Source organism: Magallana gigas, chromosome 2 (assembly GCF_963853765.1).
Source record: "Magallana gigas chromosome 2, xbMagGiga1.1, whole genome shotgun sequence".
NCBI lineage: Eukaryota > Metazoa > Mollusca > Bivalvia > Ostreida > Ostreidae > Magallana > Magallana gigas.
The window spans coordinates 5,135,489-5,152,506 of record NC_088854.1 but is presented as its reverse complement, the minus strand read 5'-3'; the positions used below and the strand labels follow the sequence as shown (position 1 = coordinate 5,152,506).

General features: G+C 36.5%; 2 protein-coding genes across 14 annotated transcripts; one reads left to right on the top strand and one right to left on the bottom strand.

The window, feature by feature from the left end:
- The first annotated feature begins 17 nt into the window (after positions 1-17).
- LOC105317977 (uncharacterized) lies at positions 18-13,507 on the top strand. 13 transcript variants are annotated; one of them, XM_011414801.4, is made up of 18 exons: positions 18-153; positions 1,666-1,887; positions 2,025-2,169; positions 2,405-2,614; positions 2,748-2,853; positions 3,379-3,402; positions 4,306-4,409; positions 5,440-5,505; positions 5,820-6,169; positions 6,497-6,616; positions 6,729-6,874; positions 7,115-7,165; positions 7,752-7,805; positions 8,345-8,371; positions 9,501-9,780; positions 10,035-10,055; positions 11,691-12,596; positions 12,709-13,507. In XM_011414801.4, the coding sequence occupies exons 2-18, from the start codon at positions 1,710-1,712 to the stop codon at positions 13,224-13,226; spliced, it is 3,306 nt and encodes a 1,101-aa protein (XP_011413103.3). In that variant the 5' UTR covers positions 18-153; positions 1,666-1,709; the 3' UTR covers positions 13,227-13,507. The 13 variants fall into 13 exon arrangements, with proteins under 13 accessions (XP_011413103.3, XP_011413101.3, XP_011413105.3 ...); XM_011414799.4 differs by having other exon boundaries at positions 6,494-6,616; XM_011414803.4 differs by lacking the exon at positions 3,379-3,402 and having other exon boundaries at positions 6,494-6,616.
- Positions 13,508-14,316: 809 nt separating this feature from the next.
- On the bottom strand, positions 14,317-16,648 carry LOC105317976 (neuronal acetylcholine receptor subunit alpha-6). Its single transcript, XM_011414798.4, has one exon. It carries the CDS (start codon positions 16,122-16,124, stop codon positions 14,709-14,711), a length of 1,416 nt encoding a protein of 471 aa, XP_011413100.2. The 5' UTR covers positions 16,125-16,648; the 3' UTR covers positions 14,317-14,708.
- Positions 16,649-17,018: the final 370 nt, after the last annotated feature.

Below are 17,018 nucleotides of genomic sequence, written 5' to 3'. Positions count from 1 at the left end.
GTGGTTACAAAGATCGTCACCCAGGAAATTTTATCAATATGATTTATTAATTTGGAACTTTGTGAAAATTCTCTTTTTATTTTTAAAGAAAATAACAAAAAATAAGTGCGAGCCTTCAAGTTGCCAAGAACAAGTTTCAATATGGCGTCCAAGGTAAGCCAGAATCGAGTTATACTACAGTCGTAACGTTATCTTTGCATTCCCACTGACATAAAGCTGTACAATTATATTTTCTAAACAATACTTCTTAAAATTTATTTTAAAAAATCAGATAAACAAATCTCTTCTCTACAATTTATTTTCTAAACTTATACAAAATCAAAATTAAAAAAAAATAAGGTCACAAAGTTTGTTTTGTCAACATTATACACATATTGACTTGAATAATGTAATATAGGCCTACAGCGTTCAATGTCAAATAGCCAAAATTATACTTAAAACAATTTTAAGCATGCTATGGTTATTCAATCTCTGTGTCCTAATGGCCAAAATTAAAACTGAAAGTTTTTTATTATTATTTTTTTTTTTAAATATGAGAATGTCAAATTTTTAAAATTAAAAACCTTTTGGATCTATTATCACAATTTCTGTTGCACACACAAAAACTGTTGTTAAATTGGTAAAGCTTTAAAATAAATACATGTAAATAACTCTGTTCTAAATATCATTGCACCACATAATAATTTGATAATTTGATATTTATTTATACCTTACGGCATACTTTAATTAATATCAAGATGATTAATTCAACAATAATTTGTAGGAGCATCCACAACTTAAGAGGCATTAAAGATCGCCTGGATAAGAAATATCAATGCGTCTTGTGAGAGTTCAAACTATGTTTATTCAATGCATTAATTAATGTAGTATGAAAAAATCTCAATATTTTACCTTTAAATGAGTAGATTCTTCTAGCTTATTATAGGTTGCAACTACCGGTAAACATATCAGCTGGGATTTCGCATTGCAAACAATTTGATAGAACCCAGCTAGTAATATTGAACAATCATTTAGGTGTCCATAGTTATTCCTAATACAAAAAATGGCTGCCAATTTTGTTTATAAAATTATAATCATTAAATCATGTAAGAAATCTTACTTTGGTCTTGTCAATTTCTGTGGTTAAAAAAGAGATGATATGTTAATAAATAATTATGAATTTCAATGGGACAAGTTTGTCAATTCTGTAAAATACAGTCAAACTTCATTATCTCAAACTTAAGATTTGACTGTTTATAAACTTCAAGATATCTGAGTATTCTTTAAGATATTGAGGGTAAAATACTTTTTTAAAAATAGGTGGTTGGGACTTAAAAATCACTTTGACATAATCCATCTTATTAGAGATATCAGTGTTCGAGATATCGAAGTTAAATTCAAATGTATCTTGGTATTAATTATATATACATGTCAAGGCATACTCCATGTGATAATCACTAAACTATGAGGTTTTTGGGAAGTTTGGGTAAACTGGATAGAATAATAATACATGTATTTATGTTTTATATATTTAAGCTCTATTAATTTGATTTGTTTGATATTTTGATAAGGCACACATCATATCTATATCAATAATTTTTTTTTCAAATAACTGAACTGGTGCATCTGATAAGTGCTTATTAGATGCACCAAAATGATGAGAAAGAAACTTAATTGTTATTTCAGGTATAGGTTTGAAAAGCTCTTATGCTGATCTAGGATAGGTAGATATGTGGGACTTACGATCTCCATGGTCCTTAGCGGACTGGGGGCCTCCTATCCCAGAGAAGGATGCATCCTGTGCCCCCCTGTGTCAGCACCCTCCCTGCTGGCAGTCCAACATGAGGAAGGTAAAAGGAATTAAGGACCTTCCTCCTGAAATCCCACCAAAAGAGGAGATAGAAACAGGTTTGTAATATTTTCTGACATGAAAGAAATCACACAAAAATTGCTGATTTAATTCTTTGTAGTTAGAATAAGATGTATTCTTATTCTAATGTGATAAAACTCTTATTTTCTAAAATGTGTATAATGTATGGTTCTAGACTTGCCTACCCTTAAAGTATGCAACATGTTGGATGACTATGGAGACGATCCTAGAGATCTTTATCCAGCAAAGTTTGCAGGGAAGCCCCAGCATGTTCGATCCAGTGTAAACATTATGCATGTTCCTAAGTCAAGAAAACCAAGGTAACTAAGAAAAATCCCAGAAAAACTACCAAATGTTCGTAGATGTACCAGAATAAAAATGAAAAAAACCCCAAAAAACTACCAAACTTTTGAAGATGTATCAGAATGAAAATGAATCATTTAATAGGCTGCTTTTATCAAGTTTCTTCATATGTTACAGATTTTAGAACTTGTGTACATTAGAGAGTGTTGATCATTTTGTAATCTTACAAGAGAAAATTACTTTGGAATTCAGTAGTTTGAAAGTGCCCTCCCCACCCACACAGACACCCGTCAGTGAGAAGAAGGTGAAGAGCGCGCCCAAAGGGAAGCCCATTCAGCTGGTGGAGGTCCAGGAAATGTTTGAGCTCGAGGATCTAAACAAGGCTTGGGATGACAATTTCCTCCCAAAGAAGTTCTATGTGTGGGTGCCAAACCCCAGGAGGAAACAGAGGCAGGAACAGGTGTAAGTCAATAGTTACTGATTCCTAGGACTATATACCTTAGTTTGATGAAAATCTTATTAATAATAACACTTGTGCATGTATCAGGATATAATGAATTTTGTTATAAAATAATTGTTGAATATCTTTTAATAGAGCATCAATTAGTGAGCTAGCCAAGAGTGGTCCCCAGAAAGTGTTGGTGCGTGACATGACAGAGGACATGATCCCACGCCACATTGAGTATGAGCAGACCACTAAGGTAAGCTTTATTCCCCCCCCCCCCCCCCCTAGAACCTTTGTGGATAATATCATTTAGTTTAACCAAATTTTGATGATAGCACTTAAATTTTGCCTGATGTGTTACGTGTAAGGATGCTGAGATTTAAACTTATTAAATTAATTTTCAAAAAGACTTACCGGTACTTTTTTATTGTGAGTCGTATGGAGTCTATTTATTATTGTATGAGTATCAGTATTTAATGAAAACAAATAAAGGATGAATAGTCAATCTCAGAAACTGCACTCTGTGTGATGATTACATCTTCCTCTGTTGAAATAGAAATTATGTGCAAAGCATGATCTCTTCACCTAACATGACGATTCATTAGAACAGCGTTGTTTTTTTGTTGTTGATTACTAACTTGTTGCAAAGAATCGATATCCATTTTAAAGCTGCAAAAAAAAAAATATAATCTTAACACTGGTACTGAATATATGGGAGGGCAGCAGATTTGGCTGTGTGTAGGTGCATGTTGTAACTGTTTGTTTTTCTTTGATACATTAGCCATATGATGGGCCAGTGATCAAGGTATCAACATGTAGATTTAGCCTTATGTAGATATATTCAATAACTATCAACTGTGACAACAAACATTCTTATCTTGTGCTTCATACTCAATTTATGCATGCAAAGTTTCCTACCCTTTATCTATGGAAAATACTACAAGACTCTAAAATCATATTATACTTTGTTACAATTGTAATCTGATTGCTATAACATATTTCTTATTCATTGAATTTTTTTTGAATTTATACTCTAGTGTCATTATTTATTTTTATTCATTATAAACAATATGAGTACCCTAATTATAAGTTTATTATACTTTTTAAGGTAAGAGTGCATTATTCTGTTTTACTTCATCACCCTAGCTTCCTTATTCCTCTGGTTGTACTAAATACTCTGTACTGTTCTGTCTACCGTCCCCCTGTACATTTCCTCTCATTAACTTCTTTCCTTTATTTATGACAATGCCTTGCCCTACCTTTTTCACAAACTTGGACAAATTAAATTCCATGACACACTGTCATTAGTTCATTTAATGTTGTATTGTTTAATCTTTGTAATGATGTATTATGAAAATGCTTTTCTGTTTAATTTCTTTTTTAAATTATAAAATAAGATTAATTGTTGTAGACTTGATTTCAGAGTGATTGATTGGTCTCTCTATGAATAGCTAGAGAATCAAGTTATTCATTACTAATATCAAATGTTTTAAATTCTAAGCTCTCCCAAATAATGTTAATATTAAATTGCATAATTAAGTCTAAAGATGCTGCATTTTATTTATTTCATAAAAATAGATACTAGTATGTTAATCTGTGTCCGGGAAATAAATTAGAAAAATGAACAGAGCTTCAAGCTTTATAGAACTTGAAATGTTTTAGTTTTAATAGTGTTTTTTTTTCGATTTTTTTTAATGGCCCTTTATAGATGAGGAGAAGACTTAACTCCCCTGCCTCGTCCCGCTACAGAACTCCTTATTCCCGTTCCTCCGCGGGGCAGCGTGCTGGACCTCATTTTTACGGAGGATCAGGGTAAGGCCAGAGTTCCTTGTGCACTCATCGTTTATCATCTGTCAATAATTATCTCTAAATCATTGTTGTCAAGTTCTAGAAATTGATGGAATGTTTTTTATAACATTTACCTCATTCCATGTTATGATCAACACAAGATATTTTGATTATTTAATTTTTTACTTCTTTTATTCTACTGTTACTGGTAATACCACATATAGGTAATTTTAACACAAATGATTGAATGTTTTGGTGGATGGGAGAGAATGATTTGATTCGGTCTTAACAATCTCTGTTTTTGGAGGCTAAATCAATTTTAAGATGATGATCAAATTTTGACCACATATACATGTATTAGGATACATCATGTTGCAGGTGAAAATTTTCTCCATTTTGGAGGATAATAAATTGATGAATTTATTTTAGAGACACTGCAAATACTCTGAATATAAACACTTGACTATTTATGGAAGTTAATTAATGAAAAATAAAATTATTAATCATATATTGCATTTTAAGAATTTGTGTATAATTTTCATGACATCCAGAGTTCTGATTTGATGTTAGAAAGTACTTGTACATGTACATACATCAGATTTATTTTTGTGAATGCATTAAATCCATTTCAAACAAGAATTTATTTATTCATAAAAAATGGACATATTGAATGTGTTTGGACTTGAATTTGGCACAAATTAATATCAGGGGACTGAAAAAAACATTTACCACGATTATCTTCTTAGATGATTCATTAAATTGGAATTAACCAATACAATTCACATAATAAAGAGAAATTAACTGTCTTAATTCATTTTATAAAATTAAATCTGAGGGGATAGCTTATATAATTTGTCAATATTTTTGAGGAAAATGTCTATCCTCCAAAAACAAAGGCTGTCTAGACCAGTGTTGCTGAGGTGATCTTTTTACAGGGATTGTCTGTCAAATGTTTCATATCTTATTAATTTTGTGTGGTGTTTTTTAAGTGTAATCTCTAATCATATAGAACTGGTCTGTTTGGCTTGTATTTGATTGCTGTGATGTTTTTTAGCATTGAGGAGTTACTAGATCTTCCGAGGGATATTTTAGTAAGAGTGCTGGATCATGCAAAACAGAGGTAAGGAACATATACCAGTTTGTGAATTGAGTTGGGCGTTGGATGGCTGACGTTACTAATATAGAGTCATAGATCTTTATATAAGAACTGATAAATACAAATCTGTAATTAATTCTGGTTAAAGCAGATTGATATCTAGATCTTTATTGATAAATGTCACTATCTTTCTAATCATAAAAAGATTTTCACTTTGATTTATTAGGCTGACCTACCAGACATTATGAAATCTATAGGTATTTTTTATAGTTTTGTTGCCTTTCTTGCAATATGAGGTTTGAGAAACAATATCAATATTATTTTGTTTACTCTTTCAGTGATTTTGCATCTAGTCAGAAACTTCACGAACTAATCAGTAAGTTTGTCCCTATCATGGACCGAGAACCTACAGACATGACTGCAAACAGCACAGACTTGTTACAGCAGAAGAAAATGAACATCTACGAAGGGAAGGAGAAGAAGCACAACGAGTCCCATCTGATGGAGACCAAGCCTGTCTATTACCTGGACGAGGATGGCGTAGAACAGGAAGTCTTCCCTGAACCCAGGATGTCACGGGGTCATAGGTTAAATGACAGTGATTATGGGTCGTATCGAGATCTGTACATGAGTGGAACTAGGGAATTCCCAAAACTGAAAAAACCTCTGCCACCGATTGGTGGAATAGGTAAATTAAGTTAACATAAATTGCTATAATGTCAATATGTAAATACAATCATGTTCGAGATTTTATTGAATATTGAGAAATCGATCATACAGTAAAACTCACTTAAATACATGGAACCTTGATATCAGGAAGTCTTGGTTATCAAGAACTTATAGCATGTGTATTTAATTTTGCAATTTGATTCTAAACAATTGAATTGTGGAATTAAGTGCAAAATAAGGAATCCACAGTTATATAATCTGCCCTTTTGATATTAAGTGTCCTGAGGATGATGAACCCAAGTTTGCCAATGTTTAATTATTTGAAGGGGTTTTTTTTGTTTAGTAGATGACAAGGTCAAAATTCCCTCAATTTCCCTGGGCCTGCCACAACTTCCAAGTGGTGTTCAGCAGACCAGAACATTCAATTACTCCAGGAGAAACTACAGAAATTTGGACCTTACCATCGGTAAATTAAAATGAATTGCATCAACAGATGTTTGACTGTGAAATCAGTAATAGGACAGCTAAATTTAGAAAGGTGTCAGATGGTTTTACTTACATCAGTGTTTTATTTATAGCCCCAGTGCCTACCCCTCCCACCAGCTACAGGACAGAGGACACCAGCGGGTCTGACCACGGAACCACTGTCCATGTCAACATCCCGTCTGCAGAGTCAGTCAGGGACGGGGTGCCTCAGTCAGCAGCTGAACAAGCTGAGCTAGCTGTACGTATCACTCAATAAGTCGGCTGTTCAATTTATGGTTTTATTTTTTTTCAGCTATGAACCTTAAGGCTGTCTTCTCTTCTCTTTGAGGACATATGACTTTTTTAAGAGGGATAAACCCTAGGGTATTTTGTCAATGTCCACCTAAGAGTATTTTACTATTGGAACAACAAATATATTTAAACGATTTTTATATGATTTAAACATTCCTTGACAACTGTTTTGACTGTAATTGATCAGAACCAATCACGCCCGACCACCGACTCTCGGGATCTTATTGATGCATTGGCTGTAAGTATTTGGATCAGGAGTCCAGTTTGTAAAGCTACCAAACATTTCTGTTTTGAAATATTACAATTACAAAACTAAAGCTGTTTTAGTACCTGTGGTAAGCAAAAGTAAATTATTGGCATGAAATTGAACGAATGTTATATAGCTTTAAAACTGTAAAGTATGGTATCAAATATTGGTTTCCTAAGGAACTTAAAAGGATAAAATACAAACTGGACCCTAAAGAATGTTGCATTATGGGTGTGGTTATAAATGTTTGGTTGAGAGCGATTAGTGTGATGTGGAGTTTAGGCTGATGGTAATGCCTGATTTGTGCTTAATGAGCATTGCCGCCCTCAATCATTTGTAAAGCAAATTAATTCAGCTGATATCATCATCACTGAAATTTCATCTACTTATATCTACTCAATCATATGCATAAATGTTTAAGTTTTTTTTATTTGCATATTAAACTGATCTTATTGTATTTTCTTGCAAAGAAATTTAAAAAAGCTTGCTTTCACTTTGTAGTTTGAAATAAACTGTGGTCTTCTGAATGTATGAAGGTTTTACTGAGAATTGGTTATCAGTTTCTAATGAATAATAGTTTCAGGTTAGCAAAAAGTTGCGGTATAGAATGTGGTCGAGTTTCCATGATGCAGTAAGTGTATGGGTGTGGTTACATCCTGTAGTAGACTGGAGGTGTTAGAATAGCGAGGAAACCCCGGGATTTCTCCTTCCACACAGAGAGTACCTGGGGTCTTGTGGTGTAGTGCTCATCATCTATACTCTGTTTTTGGCTAGGTTTCCGATTAAATAGGATTTTTTTATTCCAGGTTTAAATATTCATCATAGAACATAATAAGAATACACTGTCAAATTATATTTTTCACAATTTGACCAATTGTAATGATTCAATAATGTTAATGCATGCATATGATATGTATATGCCCAAAAAATTATTTCAATATCAATAATTGAAACTTTCTAAGCAAATTTGCGAAAGATTTAAAGTAGTTTTTGCATTTATAAATGTCAAACAGTGACTTCTTTCTTCATGTGAGCCTTTTTGTTGGTGTTGGCTGCCATTGGCTAGGGGACATTGTATTTACACAGACTGTGGGAACTTTTGAATAGGTGGTGGTACTTTTGACCTAAATGTTGACATTAGTGATCCAGTATTTAGTATTTTTTTTTTAGTACTACGGGCTGTACACTGATTTTGAGGTAAAGTATTTTACCACCAAGTAGATATAAAAGCAACTCAGGTGACAGGAAGACAATAAATGTATCCAAATGTTGCATGATGGGTTGTCTTCACCATTGGAAAAACAGCAAGTGTTACTTTAAACAATCTCTCTATTAATTAATCTTAAATGGGGGTTTGACTTATAATTTTCTTTTATTTTAGTTAAAAACACTGAATACAACCTGTCATGCTTTGCTGTAGATTTTAACAGTCACGATATACATATAGGTTTTGGAGAGACATTGATTTTATGATGTACTGGTACAGGTTGATGGTTTAAGATTTACTTGCATGTTAAACCTTTTATAGTTCTTACTGATACCTAGGGAACAGTGTGAGGTTAAATTTAAACAATATGGTGCATGGCAAATTCTAAACCTTAATGTGTGTTAACTATGTAATCCCTTCACTCATGATGTGCAATATATCATCTTACTTGTACATCAAATGGGAGCTTAAATTAGTGTGTATATAGCGTGTAGAAACATGTCAAACTCACAAAGGACTAAATCAAATGTCTGTGATCTCTTTATGAATTAAACAAAACAAAAACAAAAGTATTTTGGTATTTTAGGTGTTTTTGCATCTTCTATTTAAAAACTATAATCTAAATTGGATTGGAAGTTTTGAGATACACATCTACGTAATAATACAAATTGAGTACACACATTATACAGACCTTACATTTAACGCCCAAGTAGATGTTTAGAGAAAGAAATGACAGCATACTACATTGTACCTTACATTGATAACATGTGAAACAAAATAACCATGTAGACCACCTATATAATATAAGAAACCATAATACCATTTAGTATTTACAAATAGAGTTGATTATTACATGTATCATAACACAATGGAATAGCATGGCTGGGGAGTCTTGATCTTGTTTCATTATCTATAACTGGTTTAGACATCTTCTAAAAAAAAAATCATCAACAAAAACTTATTAACAAAAAACAATACTTCACACAACAAGTTTTAAAAGCTGGCCTTTATTAGTTCATCTTTCATGGAATTTCATCCATTTTAATTTTCACTCGTACCAGTTATTCCAGATGCTGATTTTAGGGAAACATTGAGAGTTATTTTTGTGGTTCGTTTCAGTCTTCCAAATCCGAGAGGTCTGCCCCGCGTACCCCTCTGCATGCCGTGAGCCCTGCCCAGTCAACACGTGTGCCCCAGGCCCCAGCAACCACCCCAGCCACACATGGACAGATGTCCCCCATGAAGCTGTACCGAGACCAGTCAGGACTGTCCACAGGTTCCCACAAGAAGGCAACCACCCCCTCCCGCCAGAATCACTCCCGAGAAAATACCAGGTCCCCCAATGCCGAGATTAGGGCCCCCACCAACTCCCCAAGGGCTCTCACACCTGAACAGACAGGTAACACCACACATTTCTCACCATCAGAACTCTCACATCTGACATTTAATTACCATTTCCTTCCTTTTTGTATTATAATCAATTAATTTTCCGTAATCTTTAATAGTATTCCTTAACAATTGTTTTTCAAAGTTCCTATTTACTTTAACTAGCTGTATAGCATGTTAAATCATTGTTTACAATGTATACATCTCTTTGTTTTAACTAATCTAATTTTCATAGTTTGCATGCTTTAATTCATATTAACTTCATAGGAAAATTCAGGAGACTGCCTGGTAAGTGGACCATTGGTAGTTACTGTCGACTGCTAGACATCATTCTATGATTTTCTCTCTTTCTCATCACTGCCCTTTCTCTCTCTCTATCTCTTTCACCTTTTTACTGCCATAGGACAAAGCTTATTAAAGTTGAAATGTAGAACATCTCACCATTGCATTCAGTTTCCTGTAGCTTTATAGCTTACTAAAATTATGTGTACCATCAATTTCTAAAAATAAAAGCATGTTGAGTAAAACCCAGTTATAGCAAAACCCTTTGGATCTCAATTTAATAAAATTAACACTTTTGAATAATTCTGAAAATAAACATCCATCTTTTTCTCTCCCTACAACTTCATTAAAGTATTACCATGAGAGAAGCCATAGTATAAATCATTTAGAATTCAGTATCAGAATGATACATGTGCAGTGACCTTAATTCATGCAAAACATTACTAGTATTATCAATGTGATATTCTGAATGTTTGGTCCTTGGAAAATTTTAATTACGATTTAGCTTACCTAATCTAATCCTTTCAAGAAAATGGATACGGAATGCTTACAATTTGTGTTAATGAGTTTGAAACAAAGCCACATAAGAAGTATACAGATTTTTAACGTTTTTAATATCCTTTATCCTTGTATCTCTATAGTAAACTGCAGTATGAGACAGCAATTATCTTGGGTAAAGAGACGTTATTTTTAGGTTAGCAATGTGGCCCACGGGCCTCCTGCTCTAATTAACTTGCTTTTAACGTAACAAGAAATATAAAGCAGACATCAGTAATTGATCCTAATCGTATAGTCTTCATTTACATGCACTGTAAGCTCTTCAATTAAGCTAAATAAGCTATTTTAGGAGACAACTAACCTAAAATGACAAACATTGGTTGATATAGCTGTTTTTTGGCACAGTCTAGCATTGACTTTGGTCTTTAAGTTAGAACTCTTATATTTCGTCCAAAATTTCCATTTGAACACCATAAACATGTACATACACCTTTCTTTTTTATTCGATTATAAAATACTCGTGCCTATAAAATTCATACATATGGAAGACAAAAGCGCCACTTACCGACTAATCAAAGAATAATCAATTTTTGTGAACAATTAAGAAATAAACAGCAAGTTAAAAAGTTCACTTAAATATGAACTTGTTTACGTGATCAAATCAATGAAACCGTAAAAATTATGTCTTCTTGACCCAATAAGAAGTTCAAACAGAAATGACGTTTTTTGATTTTTGTAAGCAAATGTAATGAAGTGCATTTTGAACTGCGGTTGCTATGCTTGCATAATTACCATGATGCATGTCAAATACTGGCGGAGCGTCATTTTCGTGTTTACAATGTTGATTGAAAAAAAAATAAAACACAAGTAGAAACTACGGCAACATACAAATGGAAATTAGTTGTACAATACAATTGGAAAATGTAAAATGTAAATAGATCGCCATACAAATATGATTATTATGAAACTATAAGAATACAATACAATGTTCTGAAAAACATGTACGATATATCTCAGCTTTAAACCTGGTACACGTAAGTTCATTCCAGATAAAACCCGTATTTTTATAAATTACAATGCAATGTCCAATTAGGTGTGCTTTGATTATTTGTAACTCTCATCCTCCATGACTCGTTTTTACAGGACTAGGGACGATAGAGGAGACGGGACATGAGGAGGGGGAGGGGCCACATCCTGTGTCACGTGGTGGGAGGAGCGTGCGCTTCGCTGAGGAAGTCCCAGAAATTCCTCCACCCCCGTCCTCACCCCAAAATCCAGACGACCCTGAGGAATCGACGCCAGGGGTGGAACAGCAAAGAGAGGGCCCCAGCGTCCCTGCTTCCCGCCAAACAGGCTTTACTAACCAGCCAACCTTCAATACGATGGAGAAAGAGCTATCTCAGGATGAAATCCAAATCAAGTCCGCCAAAAAACGCGATTCTCTGCTGTCCACGCCTGAGCCCTGGCCCCAGGTAAATGAGGCTGATTATGATGTAACACCTGCTCATACAAAAATGACTCTGCACGGAAGTAACGAGTCTAAAGTGAACGACTCGCGACTGGCGCACATGGATCCGTATTCCGATAGGTCTGTCGGTACCGGAAGCACAATTCGTGCCGATATCACGAGCAGAGACTCCACGCGAAGCTACATGACACAGAAAGAGGAGTCCCCGGGCCCACCCCCACCGTCACCGGAACCAAAGGATCGGAACGACGAGCCACGGTCGGCACGAAAACGAGACTCTAAATCCCGCGAGTCCACCACCATGACACCGCTGTTGGAGGAGAAGGATGAGGACACGGCATCACCGGATGTCCACATCAGGACTCTGATCATTGAGGTGCCACCACTGGGTCAGAGAGAACCAAAGGAGAAATCTAAAGGTAAAACTCGCACCACCGACACATTCGTCAGTATCGACATACCAGCTCAGCAGGCAGCGGAGGGTGAAACCACAAACGGCAAAAGACAGCTGATCAGCAAGGGAGGCAGACGACTTGAGCCGCCGTTGGAGGAAAGAGAGGAGGACTCCACAGTGGATGGAGGTATACAGCGTATTTCGTTCATTTTTTCTACGTAAATTCGTTGGGGATTCTTCTTTTTTTTTGGGGGGGGGGGGGTCAAGACCAGTTTGTAATTTTTCTTTCTGTCTTTTAGAAACCATTAACACACGGGAGCAGAATCTGTCGGTACAGAGTTCCGTCGCCGGTAGGACGACGGCTGATGGAGACACGGAGACAGATGTTGGATCCGCGGGGGTGGATCCTTCCATTGGCGGGAACGTCTCACCGACGTCAACTATCACCGGAAACGAGAGAGTCGCCAACACCGATCTGCGACAGTTTATAGAACACCAGGAAGCGGAAACGGAAAAAATTGAGGAAGACAATGAACCGAAATCCAGCGAGCGCCGGAAAGATTCTTCCGAGATGCTAGGATCTCGCGACTCACACATGCCAGACGGCGAGGAACAGAATACAGAGGAAAGAGGCAGAGAACAGGAACCACAGGGTGATAGGAGGGAGACAGAGGGGGCAGAGACGGAGGAGGACGGGGGTCCGGAGGGAAACGTCACCCAACGGAGCGAGCAGGAGATCACAGAGTTTGGCGGGGATAACGACGCCTTCAAGTCTCTGCTGGCGGAGGAACTGGCCCGGATAAATCAACAGGACTAGTCCGCCTCAATAGGCGCAGTGATACTGTGATAATATATCTGTGATAAACAAACGATGCCTAGGGAGACACCTGTCTGCGATAGGTGTTCCTGTATTGTGATACTGTACGTGTATAATAAACTTAACTTTTTGTGAAAAACGTGCATACATAAGTTTTACTTGAATATCGTTTTGGGATACGTTGTTGCATTAAATGATGAATAAATCCCTGTATTCTGGACCAATGTTCAGTGTTTTTGCTGGTTACAAATGTTACATATTCATGTATCCATTGAATCATGCGACAATATTTTTCCGACATAGTATATTTCACCTGCCAAAAATATTTTTTTAATTCCTACAAAATTAGAGCTATATTTCTTTTTTGTGCGCTTCTCTGTAAATGTGTAAATACTTACGTTATTTTAGAAGTGTTTGAAGCATGTCACAGACAATGCGGACATGAACGTTCGCCTCATTTGTAAATTTTGCTCCACTGTTATAAAGAATTAACATCATATAAAATACTATAATTTTTGTTAGAGAAATGAAATCATGCATGCACTCTTCATCTGCAATAATGTCGTGCAATTCCTCTGTACTTGTCGGCTTTCTACTTGTACTTTGCTGTGATATATGTTGTAAATAAATCCATGGAGAAAAAAACTGTTTTTGTTTCGGCTATATGAATTCGATGGATTAAGGGTAACAGGCTCAAAACAGCTCACAGATCTGACTGTTTTGGAACCACAGACTAAACCTTAAGATGGTATGGAACACATCCATATTGTGACGAGCTTCCTATCAAAATAAACAATAAAATTCAGTAGAAAATTAATAAATTGTCTCTTTCCTAAATTGTTACCAAACAGCGTAGCCCAATGGGTTAGAGCTGCAACTGCGAAACTGTGATTCATGAGTTCGAATCCCGCTGGGACTTGTATAATTTTCACCTTTCCAAAACCTTTTGAAACATATTTTTAGTCAAATATTGTTAGACTTGAAAATTCTAAACCAGTGAAAGTATTTTTTATAATAATATCCACATTAATGTCGATAGGTGTCCCATACCACCATAAAGTTAGGACAATATACCAGAATATGCTTAGTAAATATGTAAATGACGACATAATGACGACAAACGTAAATCGATTTACTGATGATTACACAAAAGAAAAAAAAACTATGGTTTATACACAGGGTTATTTTGTATTTCAATCAGATTGACTTTGGGTAGCGAAACAAAACACGTTCTATTCCCACAGTTTAATTATCACTATACATATGTAAATGGCATGAATATTTGGAAAACTTTCGGGTTTTATCAGTTGACTCTCCCGTGATCCTATGAGTTGACGGCGTAAGTCCGGTTATTCCGAAAAACGTGATCTCGCCGAGGTTATAGGATTCACTGAATGTACCGCCGCAGTACGACACGGGTCCATCCTTCGTGCAGCATCACACACAAATTAGGTTACGACAACTTATCATAACCATATTAGACTACACCGAGAGACGACCGCTGGAAATCATGAAATACAAAGCCCCAATAATAATCACTGCACTGACACACAAAATGAAGCAGTACTTGTCAAACAACTTGGCGAACGTCTTCCACGTCTCCAACTCGTATTCCGGAAGCTCATCGCAGTCCTCATAGATCACCTCAGACGACTCTCCCAGATGAAAACTCTGTCTATAGATGGACGCGTCCTTACCATCAGAGGAACCGACTATGGACACGATGGGCTTACTGAATTCAGTTTGCTGAGAAACACCTGGGTGCGACTCGGGTTCAGGGCTTCTGTGCTGATTTTCTGCCGACCTTATTCTACGTTGTCTACAATCCGACTTAAAAATTCTTCCAAATTGTTTCCTTATCTTTTTGCACCTTAAAATTTGACTCAGCTTACAAAGCCACTTTGGTAAAGGTTTCCGTTCACTTCGGAAATGGAACCTGAGGCCGATGATGGTCAGAAAACAAATAAGGGTGGACAAGATCAATAGGACCATCAGGACGAAGGTCAGCACGGAGATGGGTTTGGAGGACTTGGGGATGGTGTCAGACACAAGGGTTAGGTACACAGTGATGGCCAGCAAACACGTGATGGCGTACCCGATCCTCTCCCCAGAGTCCGCCGATAGCAGGAACACCATACAGTTCAGGAACACCAGCAGCACCACTGGAATGAAGAGGTTGATGATGAAGAAGGAGGACCGGCGCTCAAGGTACAACTTGAAGTAGATGTATTCGAACGGTCCGTCCCCGACTCTCTCCGCGGCCGTATCGTACAGAATCCATTCCCCGTTTTCTGTGAAGTTGTCCAACTTGATGTTGTTTTCAACGATGAAGAGTTGGAGCTCACGGTGTCGGTAGTTCCAGGGAATCATCACAATGGTACAGACCTGCCGATCGAACGGAAAGTGTGTGACGTCAATATCACATGACGTTTCTAAGTAGTCTCCTGTGTACCACAGGGCCACTCCGTTATCATTGTAACGGATCATGATGTCATCAAATCCGATTTTTCGGACTTTCTTCACCGGATTCGTCACCACGAGATCTGGTTTCCACACGAGATTTTGCGGGACCAGGATCTGCCACACGTTGTTGTAGTCCGCCTTGTCCCACATCATCCGGGGATCCTTCCACGTGACGTCTACGTAAACGACCGTCGACATAGTGCCGGACAGCTCGTCCACGTCGTTAATGGCGATCAGGTGTAGCGTGGCCCTGACGGTCGTCTGCTGGTCCTGGTCGTCGTTTGGTCGGATGTACGGATTGTAGTTACTTAGAAGACCCTTGTATAGTGTTTCCACTGACGTTCTGTTTGCGGATGTATAGTTAAATAAAACGGTTAAAATTGTCCAGGACGCAGACCACTGCAAGGGTCTTGTCTTACACTGGGGCATCGTCATTGATTTGGTTATAGACACGATGATGCTGACCACTGTATAAGCACACTCATGTCTGCAGACTTTATCATTCAAATGAATCTTCGATCATAAACAAAACGCTTTTGAAATGGTACCATCTCTTTCCCGGGCCGAGCTACTCACTGGCCCCTGCAAATCCGAGAACCGTGTGTTTTCGCAGCGATTACATTCCATGAAAAAATATTTTTGTCCTAGAACAAGGAATGATGTCACACTGACCAAGCCTAAAGGACAAATAGATTTAAATGAGGTTTATCTACAGGCCAGGGATTGTTGTTGTTCCGAGCTAGAACACATTTCCCATATCACACTGACATTTAAAGACACGCATTGTAAAACTTTGATTAAAGGCAAAAATAAATAAATAATACTGGAAGCAATTTTCAAAGGGTCATCGAACATCTAACTGGGGTTGTTTTACTTTTACCACAGAATTTCTGGACAGGTTTGTTAACGTTCTGATTAGTCATTTTATTTTTTTGATGTATGGGTTTGGGTTCATCTAGAGGCCATGTTGGTCAGAATCATAGATTTCATTAAATGTTAGCATAATAAAGACTTAAAACACAAATTAATATTTTGACTCTTTTTTGCTGTATAGGAAAAGTAGTACATGGACGAATTTGTCTGAAAGAGATTGTGTGAACGAGGTGACCATCGTACTACACTTGTATTTGATAAGCAAACATTGATTCGAAACTTATTTAAATAAGATACCCTCATTATTTATAAAACATGCATGATTAGAGTAAGCCGTAATATGTTTACAATTCAATTTCTTCTCATTTATTTATTCATTACCTTCCAATGAAATTTGATTAGATAATAACTAAATATTATATGAAATTAGCATACTTAAGACACGAGTATATTGCA

Coding starts and splice junctions, on each gene's coding strand:
- LOC105317977 (XM_011414799.4), top strand. CDS start 1,710: ATGTGGGACTTACGATCTCCATGGTCCTTAGCGGACTGGGGGCCTCCT. Junction 7,166..7,751: donor ATCTTATTGATGCATTGGCT/GTAAGTATTTGG, acceptor AATGAATAATAG/TTTCAGGTTAGCAAAAAGTT. Junction 9,781..10,034: donor TCTCACACCTGAACAGACAG/GTAACACCACAC, acceptor TTAACTTCATAG/GAAAATTCAGGAGACTGCCT.
- LOC105317976 (XM_011414798.4), bottom strand. CDS start 16,124: ATGACGATGCCCCAGTGTAAGACAAGACCCTTGCAGTGGTCTGCGTCC.